Source organism: Calonectris borealis, chromosome 1, assembly GCF_964195595.1.
Source record: "Calonectris borealis chromosome 1, bCalBor7.hap1.2, whole genome shotgun sequence".
NCBI classification, from domain to species: Eukaryota; Metazoa; Chordata; class Aves; order Procellariiformes; family Procellariidae; genus Calonectris; species Calonectris borealis.
Window position 1 is genome coordinate 189,303,815 of NC_134312.1, and position 21,799 is coordinate 189,325,613.

General features: G+C 37.6%; 1 protein-coding gene across 1 annotated transcript in view; it reads left to right on the forward strand.

Moving 5' to 3' along the window:
- Positions 1-21,799, forward strand: part of RB1 (RB transcriptional corepressor 1) — an 80,076-nt gene that overhangs the window by 3,647 nt on the left and 54,630 nt on the right. Inside the window, exons 3-12 of the mRNA XM_075142225.1 lie at positions 6,497-6,609; positions 8,600-8,734; positions 10,615-10,653; positions 11,311-11,378; positions 12,931-13,041; positions 14,131-14,279; positions 15,047-15,124; positions 17,816-17,925; positions 19,439-19,522; positions 21,420-21,454. Coding sequence (XP_074998326.1) covers positions 6,497-6,609; positions 8,600-8,734; positions 10,615-10,653; positions 11,311-11,378; positions 12,931-13,041; positions 14,131-14,279; positions 15,047-15,124; positions 17,816-17,925; positions 19,439-19,522; positions 21,420-21,454 — 922 coding nt within the window. The remainder of the gene's footprint in view (positions 1-6,496; positions 6,610-8,599; positions 8,735-10,614; positions 10,654-11,310; positions 11,379-12,930; positions 13,042-14,130; positions 14,280-15,046; positions 15,125-17,815; positions 17,926-19,438; positions 19,523-21,419; positions 21,455-21,799) is intronic.

Consider the following 21,799-nt stretch of genomic DNA (forward strand, 5'->3'; position numbering starts at 1 on the left):
GTTGGTATATGGTGTGAAGGAAGGTACCTGATACATGACCAGAAGATGTTTTATTTTTAAATTCTTTTTATAACTGGTGAACTCCTGCACAAGTTCATTGTAAACATGGAAGTGTATGTATAAATAAGAGCTTTTGCATTAGTGTCATACAAAGACTTTTGTTCTTTCTATCACTTCTCTTGTTTACCAAACCAAGCTACCTAGGTAAACAAAATACTTGTTTTAGAGTTGTAGTTTTTACTGTCTTAATTTCAAAACTCTTATACACTGACAGTTGTTGATTTAGAAAATTGGCTCTGATGCTTGCTTCTCTTGTACTCTTTATTTTTTTGTAACTCTCCTGAAATCTGTATTATGAATCAATAGCGTGGAATTACTAATGTACTTTGGTGAGCAGTATGTGATTGTTGGTGTAAGAAAGACTAGGAGAGGTCCTGGAAGCCATGCTAATACTGCTAGGAAAAAGTTTAGGGTGTTTGTTATGTTCTGCTACTGTTTGTTTTGGTAAAGAACAACAAAATGAGAATCTGAAGTAGAATATTGGGTGATGTAAGCAGGAAAAAGAAACTTGAGTGAATTGTTGCTTAATATATTGGAAAGAACCAATATGAGGAACAGATGATAGGGTGACTAAATTGGAACCAAACTTCTGCAAAGAAAATTGAAGTGGTTTAGGAAATTGATAGAAATTGGAGTCTGCCAAGGACCTGGTGTGCTTCAACCTCATCAGCCCAACTTGCTGTAGTATGCGGTGCATGGGTAGGAGCTTCCTTTTTAGTTTGCTGTTCATGGCACTGTTTGGGAAATGTGGCCCACTGTTCTGCTGCTGCTCAGCTGTTCAGACTCATGAATTCCTAAGTCATTTTTATCAAGTGTCTGTCTAAGCCACTATTAAAAAATTGTGATGATGAAAGATCTGCAGTCTGCATAGTTAGTCCTTCCTACTTTAACTTTCTTTGCCCGTGATTTTTTTCCCCAAGTACTACACTGATCTGTTTCTGTGTTACAATTCAAGCTAGTGGTGATTATTCTGTACCCCATGGATGCGGTAATGTATTATTGGTGCCTTATTTTTTCCCCCAGAAAGTCTCTAGCATCTGAAGATGTTTCTGTCGTCTTTCCTTGTTTCTAATTGCTCATCTTATGTTCTGAAATCATCTCCAACTGGTGACTTACCTGGTATGCAGACACTGCAGAGCACTTGATTCGCACAAGAGTTGAACTATGTTCTTAGTGAAAAAAACCTGAAAAGATGAACTGTAGCTTAAGTGGAGGAATGAAATAATGAGTTCTTAAATATAGCAAGGTTACTCTATATAGACAAAAAAGTTGGTGATCAGCAGGTCACATGTTCCCAATCCATAACATTTCACTTTTAAATTAAATCATTTCCTTTTGGTTGTAGTTTCTTATGAAGAAGAAAACATTGTGCTTGGTAAACCACCTCATCCTCATGTTAAAAGGCATGTAGAGGCTTTTTGCTTTTGGCAAAAGCATGAAACACATATGAGCTAATAAAGTCTTTTCTGTCTAGAGCTTTGTCTCTTATTTATAGAACTGCAGCTAAACTGAACCTGAATCCACTGAAGCTTTGGGTGGATGAGCAAAATTACAGATATTTTAGGATCCTCTGTTATTAAACAAAAACCAAAGAGCTACTGAAAGTCCCGAAGCAAACATAAATCATCTCCATGGCCTCTTGCTGGTGATACTCAGCATCTTAGTAGCAGATGCATTGCACGTATGTGTTCTACATCTTCCCCTTCAAAAATTAGGTTTTTGGTATTTACAGTGTGACATCCTGTATACCATTTGATTCAAATACCCATTTGCATATTCCTCATGTACATTTCTCTTGACCTTCTTTTACACAACATCATTTGAAGTTTCTATTCCTGGCTCACTTTTGTAGGCTGTCAACAAAACTGTTGTCAGTGTTGGCAGAATAATAAACATCTCTAACTGCAAACTAGAACTGAGACTTCCTGTGACCATCTCCTCCTTGTGACTGGTTTAGCACTGCAAAGCCTCTTGAGGTAGGGAAGAGAAGTTATTTCTGTAAGTGCCTTTAACACCTTGCAACAACATCTGGAAAGAAGAGAGGCAAGAATCCCATTTCACAATAGTTCAGTTTGATGAGCATTTTAAGCCTATGACTCCTCCAGATTGTTTTCACTAGATTTAGGCAAACTAATGATCTGCTAAAACTAGATTAAATAGTAGTAATAGTAATTAGAATGAGAAATAAATATTTTGAAAGAGTTTGTGAGAGTTTTAGATCTTTTCCTACAGAAAACTATATTGATTCAACAGAACTGACATACATTGCCCGAAGTTAGAGCATAGAAAGAAATCTATGTAGACTACTAGGTGCTAAATAATCTTTGAGTTAGTGATTGGTAACCGTAAGTTACCAATTACTGATTGGTAACTTAGTGATTGGTAGGCTTTGATTAATGATGAGTTGAAATAAGGTCACTGGAAGTCATCTTATTGGAACTGACAGCCAAGGACAAATGTTGAGCCGTTGTCCTGCCTGTTTTCTGTAGTGGTGCTATATCAACAAAGGTCTTGAGTCAGAAACCCTCAGCAATGAATTTCTGGCTGTGAATTTGTCTTGCGTCCATTCCCATGCCTTCAAGTCCATCTGGGATGAATTGTCTGGCTTTGACTGTAAACAAACCGTTAATTTGTGTCATAGGATTGGCTCCCCTGGAGTTATGACACTGGCAAAATAGTTGAACAGAGCGATGCTGCTGCATTTTTGTTCTGCAGTCAGCTTTAGCTCATTTGTGTAGGAAAGGACTTGAAAAATGTCTGTGAGCTTTGGGGAGGGAAGGGGTATGAGGAGGAGAATACTCAGGAGTCTGACTTGCCAGGAGGACCTCTCCCTATCTCTTCTCCCCTTCTCCTACTCCATGATGTTTATATTTTATCTATTAGAATCACTAAAATCTTCATAGAATCATAGAATCATTAAGGTTGGAAAAGACCTCTAAGATCATCGTGTCCAACCGTCAACCCAACACCACCATGCCCACTACACCATGTCCCTAAGGGCCTCATCCACACGTCTTTTAAATACCTCCAGGGATGGTGACTCCACCACTTCCCTGGGCAGCCTGTTCCAAGGCCTGACCACTCTTTCAGTAAAGAAATTTCTCCTAATGTCCAATCTAAACCTCCCTTGGCGCAACTTGAGGCCATTTCCTCTCGTCCTATCGCTTGTTACTTGGCAGAAGAGACCAACACCCACCTCACTACAACCTCCTTTCAGGTAGTTGTAGAGCGCGATGAGGTCTCCCCTCAGCCTCCTCTTCTCCAGACTAAACAACCCCAGTTCCCTCAGCCGCTCCTCATAAGACTTGTGCTCCAGGCCCTTCACCAGCTTTGTTGCCCTCCTCTGGACACGCTCCAGCACCTCCATGTCCTTCTTGTAGTGAGGGGCCCAAAACTGAACACAGGATTCGAGGTGCGGCCTCACCAGTGCCGAGTACAGGGGCACGATCACCTCCCTGCTCCTGCTGGCCACACTATTTCTGATACAGGCCAGGATGCCATTGGCCTTCTTGGCCACCTGGGCACACTGCCGGCTCATGTTCAGCCGGCTGTCAATCAGCACCCCCAGGTCCTTTTCCTCTGGGCATCTTTCCAGCCACTCTTCCCCAAGCATGGGTGTGGGCAGATAGTCTTATTTTCTGAGGAAACTGCAGTTTACCTGTGTCTGTGTGTGTTTTAACCAGCAGTAGCTGGTGGGATAGGCCCAGTCTGGTGTTCTTGGTGTTTTCCTCTCCTCCCTCACGCAGCTGATGTTGAGGTGGGCACACTCAAGAGCTGCTCACCTTTTCTTTGCTACTGGAAAACAATCATAATCTATTAGTTTATCCTGGGTTCTGTGTAATGTTTTTTGTTATGCCAGCAGTCATCCAACATGTGTCTGGTTGAGGACAAGCTGCCCAAAGCAGCCTGTAACACCAGGAGTAGATAAAGGGGTAGTCCTGATACCAGTTTTTGACTCACTGTAATGGTTTGAATCTAGTGGATTGACAGGCTGCTTCTGAGGCTGCCATCTTGTTTAATGGTAGAAATAAATGAGTTATTACCCCAAACCATACTGGATAAGGAGTTTAAAGATTGTTCTTGCAAAACCAAATCTCACCCCAAATGAACCATTGCTGTAGTCATGAAGCATTCATCCTCCCTGAATAGAGCTAAGCCGCCCAGGAGAGCTAGGCTTGTTTGGATAGGCAGCAATCTAGGAACAATTTCACCACTTCCTAGCACTCAGTTCTCCTGCCCTACGAGATGTTGTATTTACAGAACAATGTCATGGTCTGAGTTTGCAGGAGCATGAAGTGAGGGGAACTTCTTTATTAAACAAGGTCAACTGACTCCAGTGGTAGTGGTGTCTTCAGTGAGTGAGTAGTCATCCTTCTTCTTGGTAGGTCACTAGCTAGCCTTAACCTTCAAGATTTTTTACAATGCTTCACAGACATATTAATGTAGGAAAATAGACATCCCCATCCTACAGAACATTTTTTGTTCTTATGTGCCTTGGTAGCTTGTTGTACCTGTCAGCAAAGGATTTTTGAGAGTCGCTGAGACGGTGGGAGTGCATCTCTTGCAAAGCCTTTCTTCTGTGCAAAACCCCCTCGAGAGCAATTTTTTTGCCTCATCTTTAGGTTGCTGGTGGTATACGATGGTACGTAAAATACTTAAGAAGTGAGGGCTTCCAATAAACAAAGAGACAGTGACTATTTTATATTAATATCCATTCCTTTATGTATCGTGAAATGCATCTCAGTCTGTTAATAGCTTCTTTCAGAACAATTTTGTATTGTACAAGATGTCACGATTCATAGAAATGCTCAAATAGGAATGCAGGAAGAAAATAGTAACTTAAATAATGGACAGTTACCATGTTGTTGAAGGTGGCTGGTTACTTTAGCATTCAAGCCTGTACTATAACTCTTTATCAACTGCACAAACCAATGAAACTTCTCATTCTTTGGAGGAGGCCCCAGCCAGTCTTCATGGATGTATAAACACTGGTCCCAAGAAAGAAGCAGAGCAATTGCAAAAAATGTATGTATAATTGTTGGCAGTGTTAGTGAAATCGTTGTTGTATCGTTTATGGGCACGGCAAGCTATTTGTCATCGTTACACTGCTGAGTAAGCGAAGACATGCGTGGGTGCTGAGGATGCAGAGCCTTTTGGGGTAGTTTTGGAAGACCACGTAAGATGGAGGGAGCCAGGTCTGGTGCAGTCTTATTCCTATTGCCTTTTGTGAGTATTTTCTAGAGTGAACTGGCCCGTGTGGCTCACATTGGTGTTGTCTGGGAAGCAGCTAGGTGGAGTGATTGGGGAAAGGATAAAAAAAGTAGGCCAGGGAGTGGGCTAAAACTAAGCAACGTGGAAGAGCAGGAGTTTGGTATTTCAGCTCACTTGTTCCCGGGGGTCTGTTTCACTGCTGTCCTCTATCGGATGTCACATTGGACCTAGACCTGCTGAGAGACATGCTCAAGCTCTGCTCCTTTGCTGAAGCAGCTGTGGGCCTGGGTGGCGTTGGAGATTTATTTACAAGGATGCCAAATGTCCAAAGAGTATTTTACGAGTTTGCTGTTTTAGGAGTCTTGCAGGGCTGCACCCACACCTAGTTCTGTCCTCAAAATAGCTTTGTTTCCAAAACCTGCGGTATACCAGCTTGGGTTTTTTCTTCCATGCTTCTACAAAACGTCCCTCCTTAGAGGTTTTCCATTGAGATGCTGTTTTGTTGGAAGGGTTCTGGAATTGTAACTGATGCCCGGCTGGCTCTTAGCTTGTGAACCAGGAGTGAGCTCCATGTGGATGGCACATCTGTCATTGCGGGTTGGCTTTTTTTTGGTGAAGGATGATCGATTACAGCCTGTACCTTACTTCTAAGCAGCAGAAGACAGACCTTAAGTGTAGATGTATGGTAGGAAAATGCCTGAAGGTGCTTGTTACTGTCACACTTTACTAAACAAAGAGATGGGTTTGTGGTTCAGCTGTGATGAGTGTTGAGACCTAGCTGGAGAATAAAGTTCATGAGTACTTATTGCCTGTCCTTCTAATGATTTTATATTTCTTTCTTATGGCTTCTCTCCTGATTCCTTCTCTCCTTCACCTTCAGTGTCTTATTATGGTCAAATATAGTAACTTAAAAAAAAAAATGGTTTCTGCTTTGCATAAACATTCTGTGGAAGCAAAGCTTCTATTTCAAAGCTTTGCTGAATTGTATGGGTAAAATTGATCTTGTACTCTAGGAATAAGAGTTTAAGTGCTTGGTCTTTCATCTGTAAAGTAAAACTTTTAACGGTTTTCAGTTATCAAATAATTGGCTGTCATAGTCAAATGTTTGCTTGAGGGTGTTTTGTTTTACTGTTTCTAATCTAGTTTGGACAAATTAATGCTTTCCATACATTACCCACTTTTATTGCATAATAAAAATAAAAACTGTTTCCTCTTTTTCTAAAAGGCTTATAACAAAAAGAAAAAGGAAACATGGGGAGTCTGTATCTTTATCGTAGCAATTGATCTGGATGAAATGACATTCACTTTCACAGAGCTTCTGAAAAGTATAAGCATAAGGTAAGTGAATTTAAGTGTGAATTTAGATTTCAACTAGTCAACGTTTTTATAAAGAGAATGTTTTTAAAGCATTGTGAATCTTCGTGCATATCAGGCTAGTTGATTTTAAAGTAAAGGTTACTTATGGGAATTTTTAATATTTCGGTAAACTAGGAGCCTTGCTATCATATTTTAGTTGAGGGAGCAATGATACTTGTTTGATTTAGCTGTGATTGGCTTTGATTGTATCACACAGCTGATTCTTGTTCTTGCTCAACCTAAAGTCTTCATCAATTTAACTTGGTGTAAATTACACTTAAAATGTTTTCCTTTCTTTCCCTTTATCAAGATTTTCTATAAAACCTTTTTTCCAATATTAGGCTTAGGCTAAATCAAGAAGTGGAAAAAAACGTTACTCTTCAAATAGTTTGCAAGCATGGTGCTCTTTTTCAAACATTTTAATGCCAGTCTAAATTTTGTACTTTTGTATATGCTTTTTGCTAGGGGATTGTTACTGTTATATTGTATATTCACTAAGTTCGTAATACAGAAATTAAGATTATAGGACAATATCTGCTTTTAAGGTAAATTTAGGTGGCAACAGCAATAGTGTTAGATTCATCTAAGGAAAGGATTCCAATGCTGTCTGCCTAATAACTGTGCTGTGCGTCGACAGCACGTGCAGGAGCAAAGCCTTCAGGTGCTCTTGGGCAGGAGGCTAAGGCAGAACGCCGGGCACGTCGTGGTGGTAACCCCAGGCATGGGGTTAAATATCCTTTTCTTGGAAGTCATTGGTTACGATAAGACATCTCCGTGCTGCTCACGTTGTTTCCCGGAGCAGCAGTAAGGTCCTATGTTTAACTTAAACTCTTCAGTCTTGACTGAATTGGAACTGTGTGGATGAAATCTAATTGCATTTGTGCAGTGATGTTCAGAGTGTTCCACCTGAGTACAGACCAACCTGTGCTGCAAACAGAAAGAGACTTTTTCCCTTGGGGTTTCAAAGAGTAAGCTATTACTCTGACGATTTTTATTTTAGCAATACTCAATTGCTTATTTGTCCTGGACTTTTTGTCAGCTATAAGGTCAGTCTGGCAGAGATTTCTACCAGTCATCTTATCCTCTAGAGCCACACAGATATATTGAAAAAATTTTTCATTCCACGGTAAAAGAATTCCCAAAGGGACTCCTGACTGTTTTTATATTTTGCTTTTTAATCTGACAGAGATCAAAAAATCTCTCAGAATCCTATATTCTGATAAAGGACTAAAATATATTTGATATAGTTGAAATAGTTGAATATATTTGATAGCTTCCTCCACCTTCATTTTTAGTAATCTGCTCATTTTGGTTATGCACAAAACAACAAAATGCTTTCTTGATGGCCATAATATTACACGGATGAGTAGGGAAAACCTTGGTCCCCTGTGTAATAGTATTTCCAAAGGATAGGGCTGTGCTTGCCGCCAATGCCTGTTGAAAGACTTGGAATTCCATATAATTCAATGCATTCATCTCAGTTTTCATTCCTAGACCTCTCTTTAGCATGCAGATGGAGCCAAGGCTCATGTTCTTAGAGTAGTAAGAACATTTCTGAAGTAGAACTTTTAGCTAGAACGCAAGCGTCGAGATGTCTGTGTTGGATATTTGTGGTTTTACTGGCAGAGCAAGGAAGAAAGATGTGTCTAGTTAGCAAATTCTGACTTCCGAAGATAATATCTGTGCTAGCCAAGAAAATGCTCTTTCTGTAGTAGAGCCCATATCGCGAGAGGCCTGTGCTACCTAGTTGAACAGTTTTCCTACATCTGGAAAATGTAAAGGTGGTATATGGGGCTCAAGGTAAGCAAGTAGTGTTTTCCAAAGCAAGGTTCTCAGTCACGGCTAGTTGTAGTAAGAATATGCTGGAGTCTAGTGGAGTAAGGCAGTGGGTTTTGGTGGGGTTTTTAAAGAGCCATTGAATAATAGTCATTCTCAGTTATGATAATCTAGCATCTTTTCTCCTTTTTTTCAGTGTATGCACATTTTTTCAGTTTCTGAAAGAGGTGGATGTTAACATGGATACTGTAAGCACTAAAGTTGATAGCACTGTATCAAGGCTGAAAAAGAAATATGATGTATTACTTGCACTATACCACAAGTTTGAAAGGTAGTATACATTTTTCATTTTGAAATTATGAATTCTTTATGGCTGTCAACATTTAAGTATTTAGATTTTTCAAACTGTGTATTAGAAGAGCTCATTTAAAATTTGTGCGCTAATATTTACAGAACAGTGAAATGGAACTGTTTACATGTGTTGAATAAACACATCTTGCATTTTACTTTGTAACTATTACAATGCTTTGTTAAACAGTCCCCGTGTTGCAGTACAAACAATAGTAAAAGCAGCATGACAAGTGGTTACTAGTCCCTTTGTTAAGCTTTTTACAAATATAAGGATTAGTTTACTATGTAATATTTTTAATAATTTTAAATATTTTTAATTGTAATATTTAAGGGACTTTACATTTCTACCTGCCCACCCCTCCCCAAATTCTGATCCAAGAGTTTCTTTCTAAGGAGTTCTTGAAAGAAAAGAAGCACAAATAAGATAGTCTCTCTCTCTCAGATCTGGAACTTAAAGCTGTTTGTTCCAGCATCTAGGGGCGTTGCAGAGCCTGCTCTATTAGCAGTTCTCACTTGTAATCAAGGTAAACCTTCCCGAGTGGTTTAGCTGACCATACAATAAAAATCAAGGGGCATTCTCTTTGTACAGAATAAATTGAATGTGCTTATGGCGGAGTGCTAAGAGCTTTCTGTGTGTAACTTGAAAATCAGGAGATTCTCAAATGGATGGTTTTTTGAGTTGCTGTTACTCCAAGGTGGTAAGTTGCCACACTCTATGCTTTAACATGAAGACAGAGATGATAAAGGCTTTAGATCCTTTTACAGGCTAATGTGTGCTAGGATAGATGCGTATTGGCAAGATCTGATATCCTCTGAGGCAATTTTTAATCAGTCTTTGAAATTCTGTATAGCATATACCAGTAGAAAACTGTTAGTAAACATTGAAGCATCATTCCATGATGCTCGTATTTTTTGATCCCGTTGCTTCAAGCACTGTGGTATTTTTCACCTGTCACTGTAACGTTTTGCCTCCCAAACCACAAAAGGCTCTCAAATATCCCTTAAATGACCCTTGAAAGGGGTAGCAAGTCCCCCTTGGTAGTTTATAGAATCAAGGCACAAATGTGATATAAGTTTTATTTGTCTTTTCAAAGTCCAATCAATCACACTTACCATTAGCTTGGATAATGTGTATATCGCAACATTTTTGTAAAATTTATAGTCGCCTTAAAGCTATAAAGTTCTATGAAAGTTGTAAATAATTTGTTTTTACCCATTGCAACTCTTTTCTGGGCTATAAAAGAGTCATTGCAAATTTCCACAGACATGTTTTGGTTTTTGTCCCTCCTCTAGCTCTTCCTCACTTGCTTACTTTTTCAAAACTTGAACTGCGGTAACAATTTTTTCAAACAGAAGGATTTGAAATTTGTGGTTTTCCCCTGTTTTCTTTTTGAATAAACTGAATTTATTTCTTGACGTGACATGTACCTAGAATAATTAGGAAGAAACGTTATACTGCAAGTGACACTGCAGAAAGAGTAAAGGTTTTAAAATGCCCTTTTATAGAGTGTTCTGTGCAGCTGTAGCATATACTTTGCTGCGTTTTACAAGCCACTGAGTAACAATGTACATACAAATCCTGTCTTTCTGGAAGAAAACAATAACCAATTTTATTATACCAAATTAAAATTGTTCTGCTATGCAAGCTTTGACATAAGCATGCAAGCAACAGCATTATTTCAGCTCTGGCAGGGCTTTAGTTGGTCTGTTGTTAATTTGTTCTCCAAGAGTCAGCTTTTTTTTTAAGTTAGAATAATGTTTTGTGAACTGGCATAGTTTTTACTACATTAAAGTCAAAGATATTATATAGTTTGCTTTCAGAAAAGTGTTTAAAAATAAGAATTTATTTTTATTTTCCAGGACTTGTGGCCTTATTTATCTGGAACAACCTAGTAGTGAGTAAGTTTGACTTTCCTAAATTGTGTTTGTCAAGATAAGATGTAAAACATGTCAGCATTTTATTTTTTAACCCATTAAGATTGACCTAAGTCATGGGATGTCATGTGTTTAATTTAGATTTAGTGGGGACTTTGAATTTCAGTGAGAGATGATGCAAGCCGCAGAAGTGACATATATATTTGATCACTTCCTCTATGAAGGATCGCCACCCAATGGCGGGTGTCTCGGCATGGTGGAAACGAACATTTGGAGAGTGAGCTTCCTAATCATAGCAACAAATGAATGGATGAAAAGATGCCTTAGCAACTCCCAAATGAGCTTGTGTTCATGCTGTGACTGGAGAATAGGGCATTAGTCAAAGGCACAAGAGAGAAAACAGCTCGTAACAGTTAAGTGAATTACTCACATTCACTTTCTTTTCCAAGGATGATACAGATATTTCCTGATTCTTGAATGGCTTTAGGGAGACTTAATTTTTTCAAATGTGTAGTCATAATTACGTAGGGAATGGAATGAGATAATTAATAAACTTAACTATATGGGAAATTTTGCATGTTGTCTTAAATTGCTCCGTAGACTGAAACATGTTTTCAGAAACTATAGTTTAAATTATTACAGAACTGTTAATGCAAAGACTTTATTTTTGTGTCTCTACAGGATTTCTGCTGAACTCAGTTCTGTATTAGTCCTAAAAAATTACTGGATTACTTTTTTGCTGGCAAAAGGTGAGTTTTGATTAAAAGACAGTTATTTTAATGAATATTGATGAAGAGAGTTTATGGGTTTGTTTTATGTGTCCAGTATGAGACTGGCGTCCTTATTACAAATGTCCATAAAATAGTACAGGCCCAAAATGTTTTGATTGTGTGTCTTTTGTAACTACTCAGTAATATTTCTTTCTATACAATTTGGCTATTCTTTTAACTTCTATTACTTCCTGTGTATATAAATATAATTTTTTAAGCTTTATAAGATATGGGGTTTTTTAATTTGAAGGTTGGTATTCTGTATTTGAGTCTATTCTGAGGTGCTTTATAATCAGCCAATATTTTAATAATGGATGATTACCTGAAAAGACTGGCAGAATTTTTTTAATAGGCTTATATATATTACAAATATATAAAAATATGTAAATAATTAATTAAATTTAATAATAATAATATAATATAATTATTATTATAAGATAAGTCCCTGAAATTTTGTATACTACAGTTCTTCCTTGAAAAGGCTGAAGTTCCAGTTAAAGCTGAGTGATGAAACATTTATAGTAGTCCATGGAGTCCTGTCTCATTGTACTATTCCTACAAAAAGGAATAAGTCATGTATCTTAATTGCTGCTTACTCCAGGTCTGTGTTATCAGTGACGTGTACACATCTCTGCCATCAAAATCGGTCTTGGATCAGCTGAGCTTCATGGAGCTTTTTCACTAGAATTCTCCAAGCATAAGCATAAAGTAAAACCCACAAAGTTTTTCTAGCCTGCCTTTTCATTGAGAATAAGGAAAGCTAAAATTTACTAGCAAATAGTTGAAGTCACAGAAGACCCTCGGTGATGCTTGCTAATTCTGACAGAAAATAACAAAAATTGCACATGTAAATAGAACACAAGTAGTGGTCTGTAGCTGTTCTGAATCGCTATTGTCTTTCCAGATTTTTCATGGCAATGCACGCCGTCTTGGAATGGCCCTGTAGATCTTCTCTGGCATATGAATCATAATTTGGGAACAGCTGGAATAATGTAGTTTTAAAAGTGCTCTTCATGCTAATATTTGTGTGACTTTTAAGTCATTTCATATAAATATGACAGGCTGACCATACAGTGTGATAGCACGTTTTGAATTTAGCTTCACTATATACTAGCAACTACTGCTTTCTGAATACCTAGCAGCTTTCACAAAGCTTTTGTAAGACCACAAAAAAGAAAGTGAGGAAGAATTGCACAGAAATAAGAGGTACATGTAGGTAAAATAGTCTACACAGTTACTCCACTGCAGTAAAATGAAAAAGAAATCAGGAAGGAACACTGAGAGGTAGGAATTTTGTGCACAGTAAATTTGTTTATATGTATGCTATCTCTAAAGCAACAAACCTCTTAAGAACCATGAGTTTTAAAATCAATAGCATTTAAGGAACACTGGCATCCTGTATCATGCTTTCTGAATTCTAATTGTGGTGCTTTATTAAATAAACTTCCAAATATTTATTTTTTCAAAATTACTTTTAAAAGTAAGTCAAACATCTCACAAAGGTTTTCTTTACCTTTTTAAACGTTTGCAGGTAAAGTGTTGCAAGTGGAAGATGACCTGGTGATTTCTTTCCAATTGTTGCTGTGTGTCTTAGATTATTTTATCAAACTGTCACCTCCTGCTATGCTCAAGGAACCATATAGTAAGGATTTCAGTTTTTTATTCACTAAAGTAGAAAGTAAATTGGTTAAATTTCTATTAGAGTAATGCTAACATTCATAATTAACATAATAAAACTTCTTAAGCTTATTAAAATGGATTTTTTGATGTTTTAGTTCAGTTTAGATGATGGTGAACTTGAATTAAATTATCTGAATGTGGCAGCATATTTAGTATGATTCATTTTTTTTTTCTATACCTGCCATCCATTTGCTATGTCCTCTGCCCATACAAGTTGTTCAGGGGCTTTTTAAAACAGCAGTTTTACTTCAGTAAAAGAATTCAGATTCTGGGTAGATGGTGACTGAGAACTGTTATTTAGGTTTGCTTTGAGTTACAGAAGGAAAAGATGGTGCTATGACTCTGTTATTTCCTTGACATGTAACAGTATGATGACAACAGAAATGTAAAGGTACAGATGAGAACAGCATGCCGATTAGAGTGTCAGTTTTAAACCAACAATATTTAATGATATTAACATATGTTGTTAATATAATTCACATATTTCAAGCTGACAATATTGAAGCCATCTACTTTGAGGTTAACAAAATGAAATATTTTTACCTCACAATTAAGGTTTTTTTAATATCTTCTTCACGGTGAACTTGTTTGTTCCTACTTGTTTGCCTGGGTATATTTGGGGAAAGGAGGAATTCCCTGCAGATTCCAGGTTCCCACCAGCACTTAAGTCCAGCATTGACTTTATTAACCTTCAGACACGTAGAGTGAAGTTACTCTTTCAGCTCCTTGTTTTACACTTCTGTAAAAATAGGAAAAATAGTTACTCATCTGTGAAAAGATAAGGCTTTCCTAGCTTTGCAAAACAGATGCCTATTCAAAGCTACTTAGAAAAAGTGCTATTACATTCTGTGTTGAATAGCTTTTTAAAAACAAAATGTCCAAATACTGATACAGGAATTTAAAAATTAGTTTTCTTTTTGTATCGGTTTTCTGTAATGAAGGTTTCTTACCCAGCTGAACAGATGAAAAGAGAAATATTTAAGAAGAGGACCTGAAAAATCATACAAAAATTTAAGATGACTCTAACCTTGTGATGGTTCTGTCTTTCCAGAGTCTGCTGTGACTGCAGTGACTGTTAATGGTTCAGCTCGGACTCCAAGAAGAGGTCAGAACAGGAGTACACGTACTTCAAAGCAAATTGATACTGATACAAAAGTTATTGAAGTCCTTTGTAAAGAGCATGATTGTAATTTAGATGAGGTAATGCCTGTGCTTTAAAGTCTTTTAGAACTTGCTGCTAAACCCCATCTGGAATATGCATTTATTTAAATGGTCTTTTAAAATCTCAATACTTGTGCCTGCTTAACTATTCTCTCAAGTTCAGTAGTGAAGGTATTCTACCATTCTATAGTTTCTCTAGTAGGTAATTTAAAAACCAACCAAACAAAAAAAGCCCCAAAAACAACAAAAAAAACCCAAACAAAAAAACCCCAAATCAAGCCCTTTTGTATGGGTGATAACTTTGCCAGGGAAACTGAACTGTGAAGAATGCAGTACGACGTTATAGGCTGATGACAGCATGTAGCATGTGGACACAGGGCTGCTCTGATGGGGTTTCACAGCTGCATCCCCTGATGAGAAAATGTACACAAAAAGCACGTTGCTTCTGTGTGGGGTCTTAAAGACCCCATTCCCCTTCTCCTTCACTGATAAATCTATTCCTGTGTATAAAGGATTGATTTTTTGAATATCTAAGCAGATGATGGAAGCAGAAATATGAGAGGACTGGGAAGATTGCAGTTTTTTCCCAGTTTAGTCATTTAATGTTCCAGCAATGGATTGCGCACTGCATGCTTACGTATCACTATGTTTTGGATATGTGAGCAATTTCATTTTTGCTTTATTGAAAACAAAATATAGTGCATTACAGAAGTGTCTCATTTAGTTTCTTTAGTTAAAGACATGAAAGCAGTGTATGCATGGCTGCCTCTGTACATTGCTAATGTTATGTTTTTTCTTTTTTTTAGGTCAAAAATGTGTATTTCACAAGCTTTATTCCTTTCTTGAATTCTATCGGTATTATAGCTTCAAATGGACTACCAGAGGTAATTGGAGGAATATAAGACAGTTCAACAATAGTGCTTTACTTCATGCCAAATTGCTTAAGATTCCCTTTACACATTGATGAAGTTCTAATAGGTTCTTCTAAAACCATCTAGCAAAATGCATTGTTTTTCAGGAATGTGGTTTAGCAGGGATTCCAGTATTCATGGAGTACATTTAGTTTTTACATTTGAATTTAATAAATTAATTTCCTGAGGCTGAACCAGTGCTTTTGCTCAAAGCAAAACATGACATAGGAGTTGCATATCCATGATCTTGGTGAGGCCATTAATCTAAAATACAACTATTACATTATCAGGCCTCTGAAGTCAGTCTGTAAATGCTTACAGTCTTAAATTACACACCTTAATTTAAATGTAATTGAGACATGTTACTGTAGTCATGTTGGAGAGATATCCAAAAGATAAGCCTCAGTTTCACAACTGGCAGAGTTTGGACTGCTGTGTCCATGCAGAACTACTTTTATCTTACTGAGTTGTAGCCTGGATGCAGCAGACTGCCTCTATGCAATCGCTTGCAAGAGTGCGCCTTAGTAGGTAGCGTCTTGCAATGTATTTACATCCATCATTCTTAAAAGAGTAGGTTTAGCTGTGTGTCACCAATAGATGTGGTAACCTGAAAATAAGCAGCTCTGAAGCTTATCAAACTGAAGGTCTGCAAGATTCAGCCAAGTATATGTTCCATTCAGTTTCATAGCGTGTTGGGTGGGGGACAAAATACAAGACCCGCTAAAGATCTTAGTCTCTTCCAAAATTAATTTCAGCGTATCAGCAATCTGTTTAGACTTTTTAATTTATGGGTATATATAGTTGGGAAGTCCTGTATGACTGTACCTTCCAGGCAAAGGTCATTATACAGCTTATTCTCAAATCAGTGAGGGTTCTCATCTAAGGCTGCTCAATTTAAGCATAGTATCAAAATTACCAGTCTAAAACTCTGCTGGTGAAAATTCTATAAAATGATGCATTTGAAGAAAAATTCAGTCACATGATCATTCCTCCTGAAACTTGAGTGCCTGAGGGGATGCTCTAAAACAAAGCAGAAAGTTACAGCTATATTTCAGAGGTAGTCATTCATATATGTAATCCAACTAACCGAAAATCATAGCTGAGATTATCAGTACAATAGCTAGTAATATGGGACATTTAAATTGACTTTCATTTTCATAAAAAACCACTGAGCTTTTGATAAATTTTAATGTTGTTTCCAAAACAAGAAAAGCTTTTGAGGCTTAATGTTGGTATTTAATTTGTCTTCATTTGTGATTGATAGTCAGACTCTATGAACTGATGAATAGATTGATTCGGAACTTTTATTTTTGGCTGAAGGTTTCTTCCCAGTTAGCCCAGTACAGTCATTTTGTCTAAGAGCTGCTGTTTTTTGTGGTGAGAATCTGAATTTTCTAGAAGTTTATGGAATACTGAAATACTTTAGACAAAAAGAACGCATAAGCCGTTAGGAAGATAATGAAAAATGAAAAGATAACGAACTTTTTTAATAATAAAAAAAGTGATTATAGGAGTTGAAAGATAGTCTTTGATTTAATAATCTTAATCTCAAAGTTTTAACCATGAGATCAGTTTGGAGCAAATTCATTTGGCAAAGGTAAAAGGAGAGGATGAGGAGCAAAACTCTGTAGGAGGTATTTGCAGTTTGCTTTTTCTTGGGACTGGGAAGGGATTGATTTGGATTCATATGCACTGTTGCCTGTTTTTCTAGCAGGAATTTGCCAGAGCACAGCGTTATTTAGTATGTTTAAGGGCTCAGGGAACAGATAATTGAGGTGACTGCCTACTTCTGCAGGAGCACAGCAGCAGATTTGAAGTGGAGGCTAGTATCTAGCGCTGATAAAAAAAAATTCCAGGCTTCCAGTTAATGTTAGTCACCTAAAAAAACAAACAAACAAACAAAAACAACCAACAGAAACAAAACACCAAAACCAAACAAAAACCCACACAAAACAAAACCAAACCAAAAACCAACAAACTTTTCCATGCAAAATGAAGTCATGTCAATATGGGATCTAATCAACTAAGAAACTTTTAACAATAATTTAAAAAAACCAATGTGGTATGAAATAATGGTCTATATTTTTGTAGACATAGGCATGTCTCTTAAGAACTACACCAGTACAAATATTAATATGAAATGGGGAAACTTGTCTTATACTCAGAACAAGAAGGTTTGAGTTTGGGTCTTGGCCTTTGTCTCCAAACCAGCAGAGACAGGGACAAGCCGATTGTCCAGGACAATCTAAGGACAATCTGTTCTAAGGACAATCATTTTACATTTCCTGCTCCTGGAGACACCTCTTTTTTCTGGAAGGAAAGATTTAAAAGCCTGGAAATGTTAGTTTGATTTGCAGGTCTATGTCCCCCACTCTAGCTATCTTTAGCTCTTTTACAGTGTCAAGACCTACATTTCTTCAAAAAAGTCTCATGATCTTGGATTGTTTTCTCTTATAAAAGATTATCTTTGTTTGTGCGTGGGAACGATAATTTTCCTCTGGGTATGTTTCAGCTGTTGTGTAGAAAGTGACTTTGTGAGCTCCAAGGTCATTCTCTTAGCATTTCAGCATTGTATTCATGAAATAGGACTAGCTTATATTATTCAGTAAATTGTCAAATTTGTTCCTATAAAATAAAGTTGGGTTTTTTTCAATGTTTTTTGAGGTTGAGGTGCTCTCGAAACAGTATGATGAGCTCTATCTCAAAAACAAAGATATAGACGCAAGATTATTTCTGGATCATGATGAAACTCTACAGCCTGATGTCATAGCGTGGTAATATTTCCATTTTCTGCTTTCATTTTATAACGGAAAATGTGAACTTGCGTTGTTTTCCACCCCCTCATGTTATAAATGGAGATCTCTGTATCCTGTTGACCTCTTAGGTTTGTAGTTCAGCTAAGGTATTTCTGGCATCCCCAACCTTGCTTTACATTATTGCTTAAATAATTAGAAAACATATGACTGTGACTCTACCTAAAATGATTTGGAAGGTCTGCTCTAATTCTTGCTCTGTGCAAGCCCCTGTCGTCCAGGAGAAGCTGAGGAATCATGAGAAGGAGGAGGAGGAGGTGGTCGAGGTCATGTCACGCTAGTTGATAAGATATGCCTGAGGCGGTGTTACGGCTCTGGGGCCAGCTGACATGGAATGGCTTGGGTCCTCGCTGTCCAGATCCTCCTTCCTAAAACCAGACGGTGGCATTTGGAAGCTGCCTGCTGGGAGTGGTCCTCAGCCCATTCTGACTTGTGACCTGTACCCACAAATTGTTTGGGGAATGGTAGTTTGCATGGGACAGAAATGTGCCATGGACTGTTTAGCAGAATAAACAGTTGAGTACCAGTGCCCAGGCACACTCCGTGGTGCTGTTCAGTAATACAGATGTCATGGACCTGTTGGAGTGGGTCCAGAGGAGGGCCACAAAAATGATCAGGGGGATGGAACACCTCTCCTATGAGGAAAGGCTAAGAGAGTTGAGGTTGTTCAGCCTGGAGAACAGAAGGCTCCGGGGAGACCTTATTGCAGCCTTTCAGTACTTACAGGGGGCCTATAAGAAACATGGGGACAAACTTTTTAGCAGGGCCTGTTACGACAAGGGGTAATGGTTTTAAACTAAAAGAGGATAGGTTTAGATTGGACCTAAGGAAGAAATTTTTTGCGATGAGGGCGGTGAGACACTGGAACAGGTTGTCCAGAGAAGCTGTGGATGCCCCATCCCTGGAAACATTCAAGGCCAGGTTGGACGGGGCTCTGAGCAACCTGATCTAATTGAAAATGTCCCTGCTTATTGCAGGGGGGTTGGACTAGATGAGTTTTAAAGATCCCTTCCAACCCAAACTATTCTGTGATTCTATGATTCTGATGGTTTTTTAGTCATGCACTTAAATTCCAGTGGTTCTGACAATTCAACATTTCCGTAACTTGATGTGAGCTCCTGATGTGAGCCTGTGACTTTATCTGTCTTATTTTTATCTAGAAAAATACATTCATTTAAAATTTGATTAAAATGGATCTAATACTAACTGTACATATAAATTAAGCTGTTTATAAATAGAATTCTAGAGAAAAAAAAGAAGTTGGAAGGGAACTTTGGAGGTCATCTAGTCCAACATCTGGCTCAAAGCAGATCTACTTGGGAATTTAAATGACATTGTTCTAACAACTGGGGTGGTTGGACATCTAGAACTTCTAAAAATCTGTTCCACAGTTTTCAGATTAATAAGTCTTTATAGAAAACATTATTTTTTTAATTACATTAGTTCTTCATAAGTTTGTTTTCCATTTCTGTAGCACACAGTTGGAGAGGACACCAGTAAAAAACAATCCAGATGAGGAACTTAATCTTATACTTCCACAGACTCCTGTTCGGTATGAGTTTTTCTTTTAAGCTGTGTTCTTTTGTTTAATATCCTAACTAGAAATATTCATCTTTAGAGTAGTTGTTTTAATTTTAAAACAACTGTTTTGTTTTTCATAAAACGGACGTTGTTCTGGTCACTAATGAGCAGTGAGCATGTACTGAGGGGTGCTGAGTGCCCTCAATTCCTGGTGAAGTTGTTGGAAAATAGGGAGAGCTTTTTACTGAGTTGTCTAAGAAGTGCAAGATGTCTGTAAAATAGATTACTGTATTTGTTCTTGTGAGAATGCCACTTTACACTTTGATGGTAGTACTTTTGTCTGCTATACTTCCATATACTTCCATCTTCCTTTCCCATCTTTACTGTATCTCTGTATCTTCTGCCTTCCTTTCCTGATACCAAATTGTATATGCACACACATTTCTTCTTCAGTGATCTTTTTCTTCTTAGTATTGTTTTCTTTCTGTATGGAAAGATTAACATTTCAGAGTGCCAACTTCCCCCCGCCCAGCATTGGGAAGTTGAACATTTCAGAGTGCCAACATATTTTGGTCTATTGGAAAAATGGACAGATATGGTAGAAATGTGATACTAGTTGGAGATTGATCTACAATCAAATGCAGAAAAACTGCAAGCTTGAATTCAGTTAACCAAAGGAAAGGAGATTTGCATGTACCGTTTTTCCCTTGTGCCACATAGTTTTTTGACAAAATCAGTGTGGTTTTGCCTGACGGTACTTGGAAATTCCTGGACACTCAAGAACCAACCAGCTGTGTCACTGCAATGCCATGTGCTATGCGGACTGACAGAAGTGTTCGCACAGGCACTCATTCTTAAGGTGTCAGTTTTAATAAAATCGGACAGTGAAGTTCTTGTTCTATGCTTGCTGTATAAATGCCTTTCATTTTAGCGTGCTGTAGAGGTGAGAGAAGTTAAAATATTGTACGCTTAATTATTATTTCAGTTTTCTCAAATGAGTAAAATTATTTTTGGTTTTATTAAAAATACTTCTACAGTGTTTATATGCTTGTGGAAGAATGAATTATTAGACTCTGGTCTTGTGTATCCGCTACAGATCTACTAAATGCCATCTGCAGAAACTGTTTTCTAGCCAACAGAGCAGTAAGGTTCTGAAAAGCTTCTTCATAAAAATAATAAAAGGAGACATGCAATTGAGATAGATATTGATCAGTATATGAAGGAACTTTTAATTGCCTGTGACTGTGAAAGGCTTTATTTGATTGCCTTTGTGGTCCCTTTTAGTCTTCTGCTTCTAATCTTTAAATGCCAGTTATGCTTTTTTAGCCATGAAGGCATCAGCTTGCCTGTCAGGTTCCCAGACTGAATGTGTGGTATCAAGAACTAGACCATCTATAATGTGCGGTGTATTTAACAAGGCAGCCATTGACAACAAATCCCATTTTTGACAAATGTAGATAGCTTGTTATTGAGACGTTTAGGTTATACCAGCATTAAAAAAAGCCCTCTAACACTGTAAAAGATGCTTCATTAAAGTTCTTGACATGGAAGTCTTATTAACAAAGTCCAGGAGTTTCTGCATTGCTAAAAATTTGAAATGTACTAAACCAACTTTGATCTTGGGAGGAAGTCTAGTGAGATATTTAGATTCTCTCCATCCACGCTTGGACTTTTCTCTGAGTTTTCCAAAAGTGATGCCATTTAAGGCAGTTCAAGTGAAGGCTTATTCACCAGCAGTGATTGGGGCTGTAGTAACTGTTTTTCATAAAGCCACAGAACTGTCACTAGATGGCAGTAAACCTTTGATCACCAGCATAGAGTGGAAAGTGTATCATTAACTCTCCCTGCATTAAGTAGAACCCCTTAGAGGTTGTGTTGAAAGCACCATACTTATTACTCTGAATTTTCTTACAATGTCTTCTTTCTGGACCTAGACACTTAGGATCTGCTCTAAAGCCCCCTGAAATTGGTGCGAATCTAATAATTTTCATGGATTTGTATCTGGTCACTTATATGGAAAGCAGTAGATAAAGTGGGTGTAAGTACTAGTTCAGAGCATAATGAGAATGGGTTGTGTGTTTTCATTTTATTTTTTTCCACTGTCCTTATGCTTTTCCTTATCACTAGTAGAGTTTTGGCAGAAGTGATTTTACCACAACCTTCTAAAAAGTAGGTTAGAGAAAAATGTGTCTTTGCACTGCTACAGTTGTAATCATTGAACGTATTTTTCTTCTTTCTCTGCTTATTTTCTGAGTGATATGAGCCAAATTGAGGTTAAATAGCACAGAAATTTAAAACAAGCAAACAAACAAAA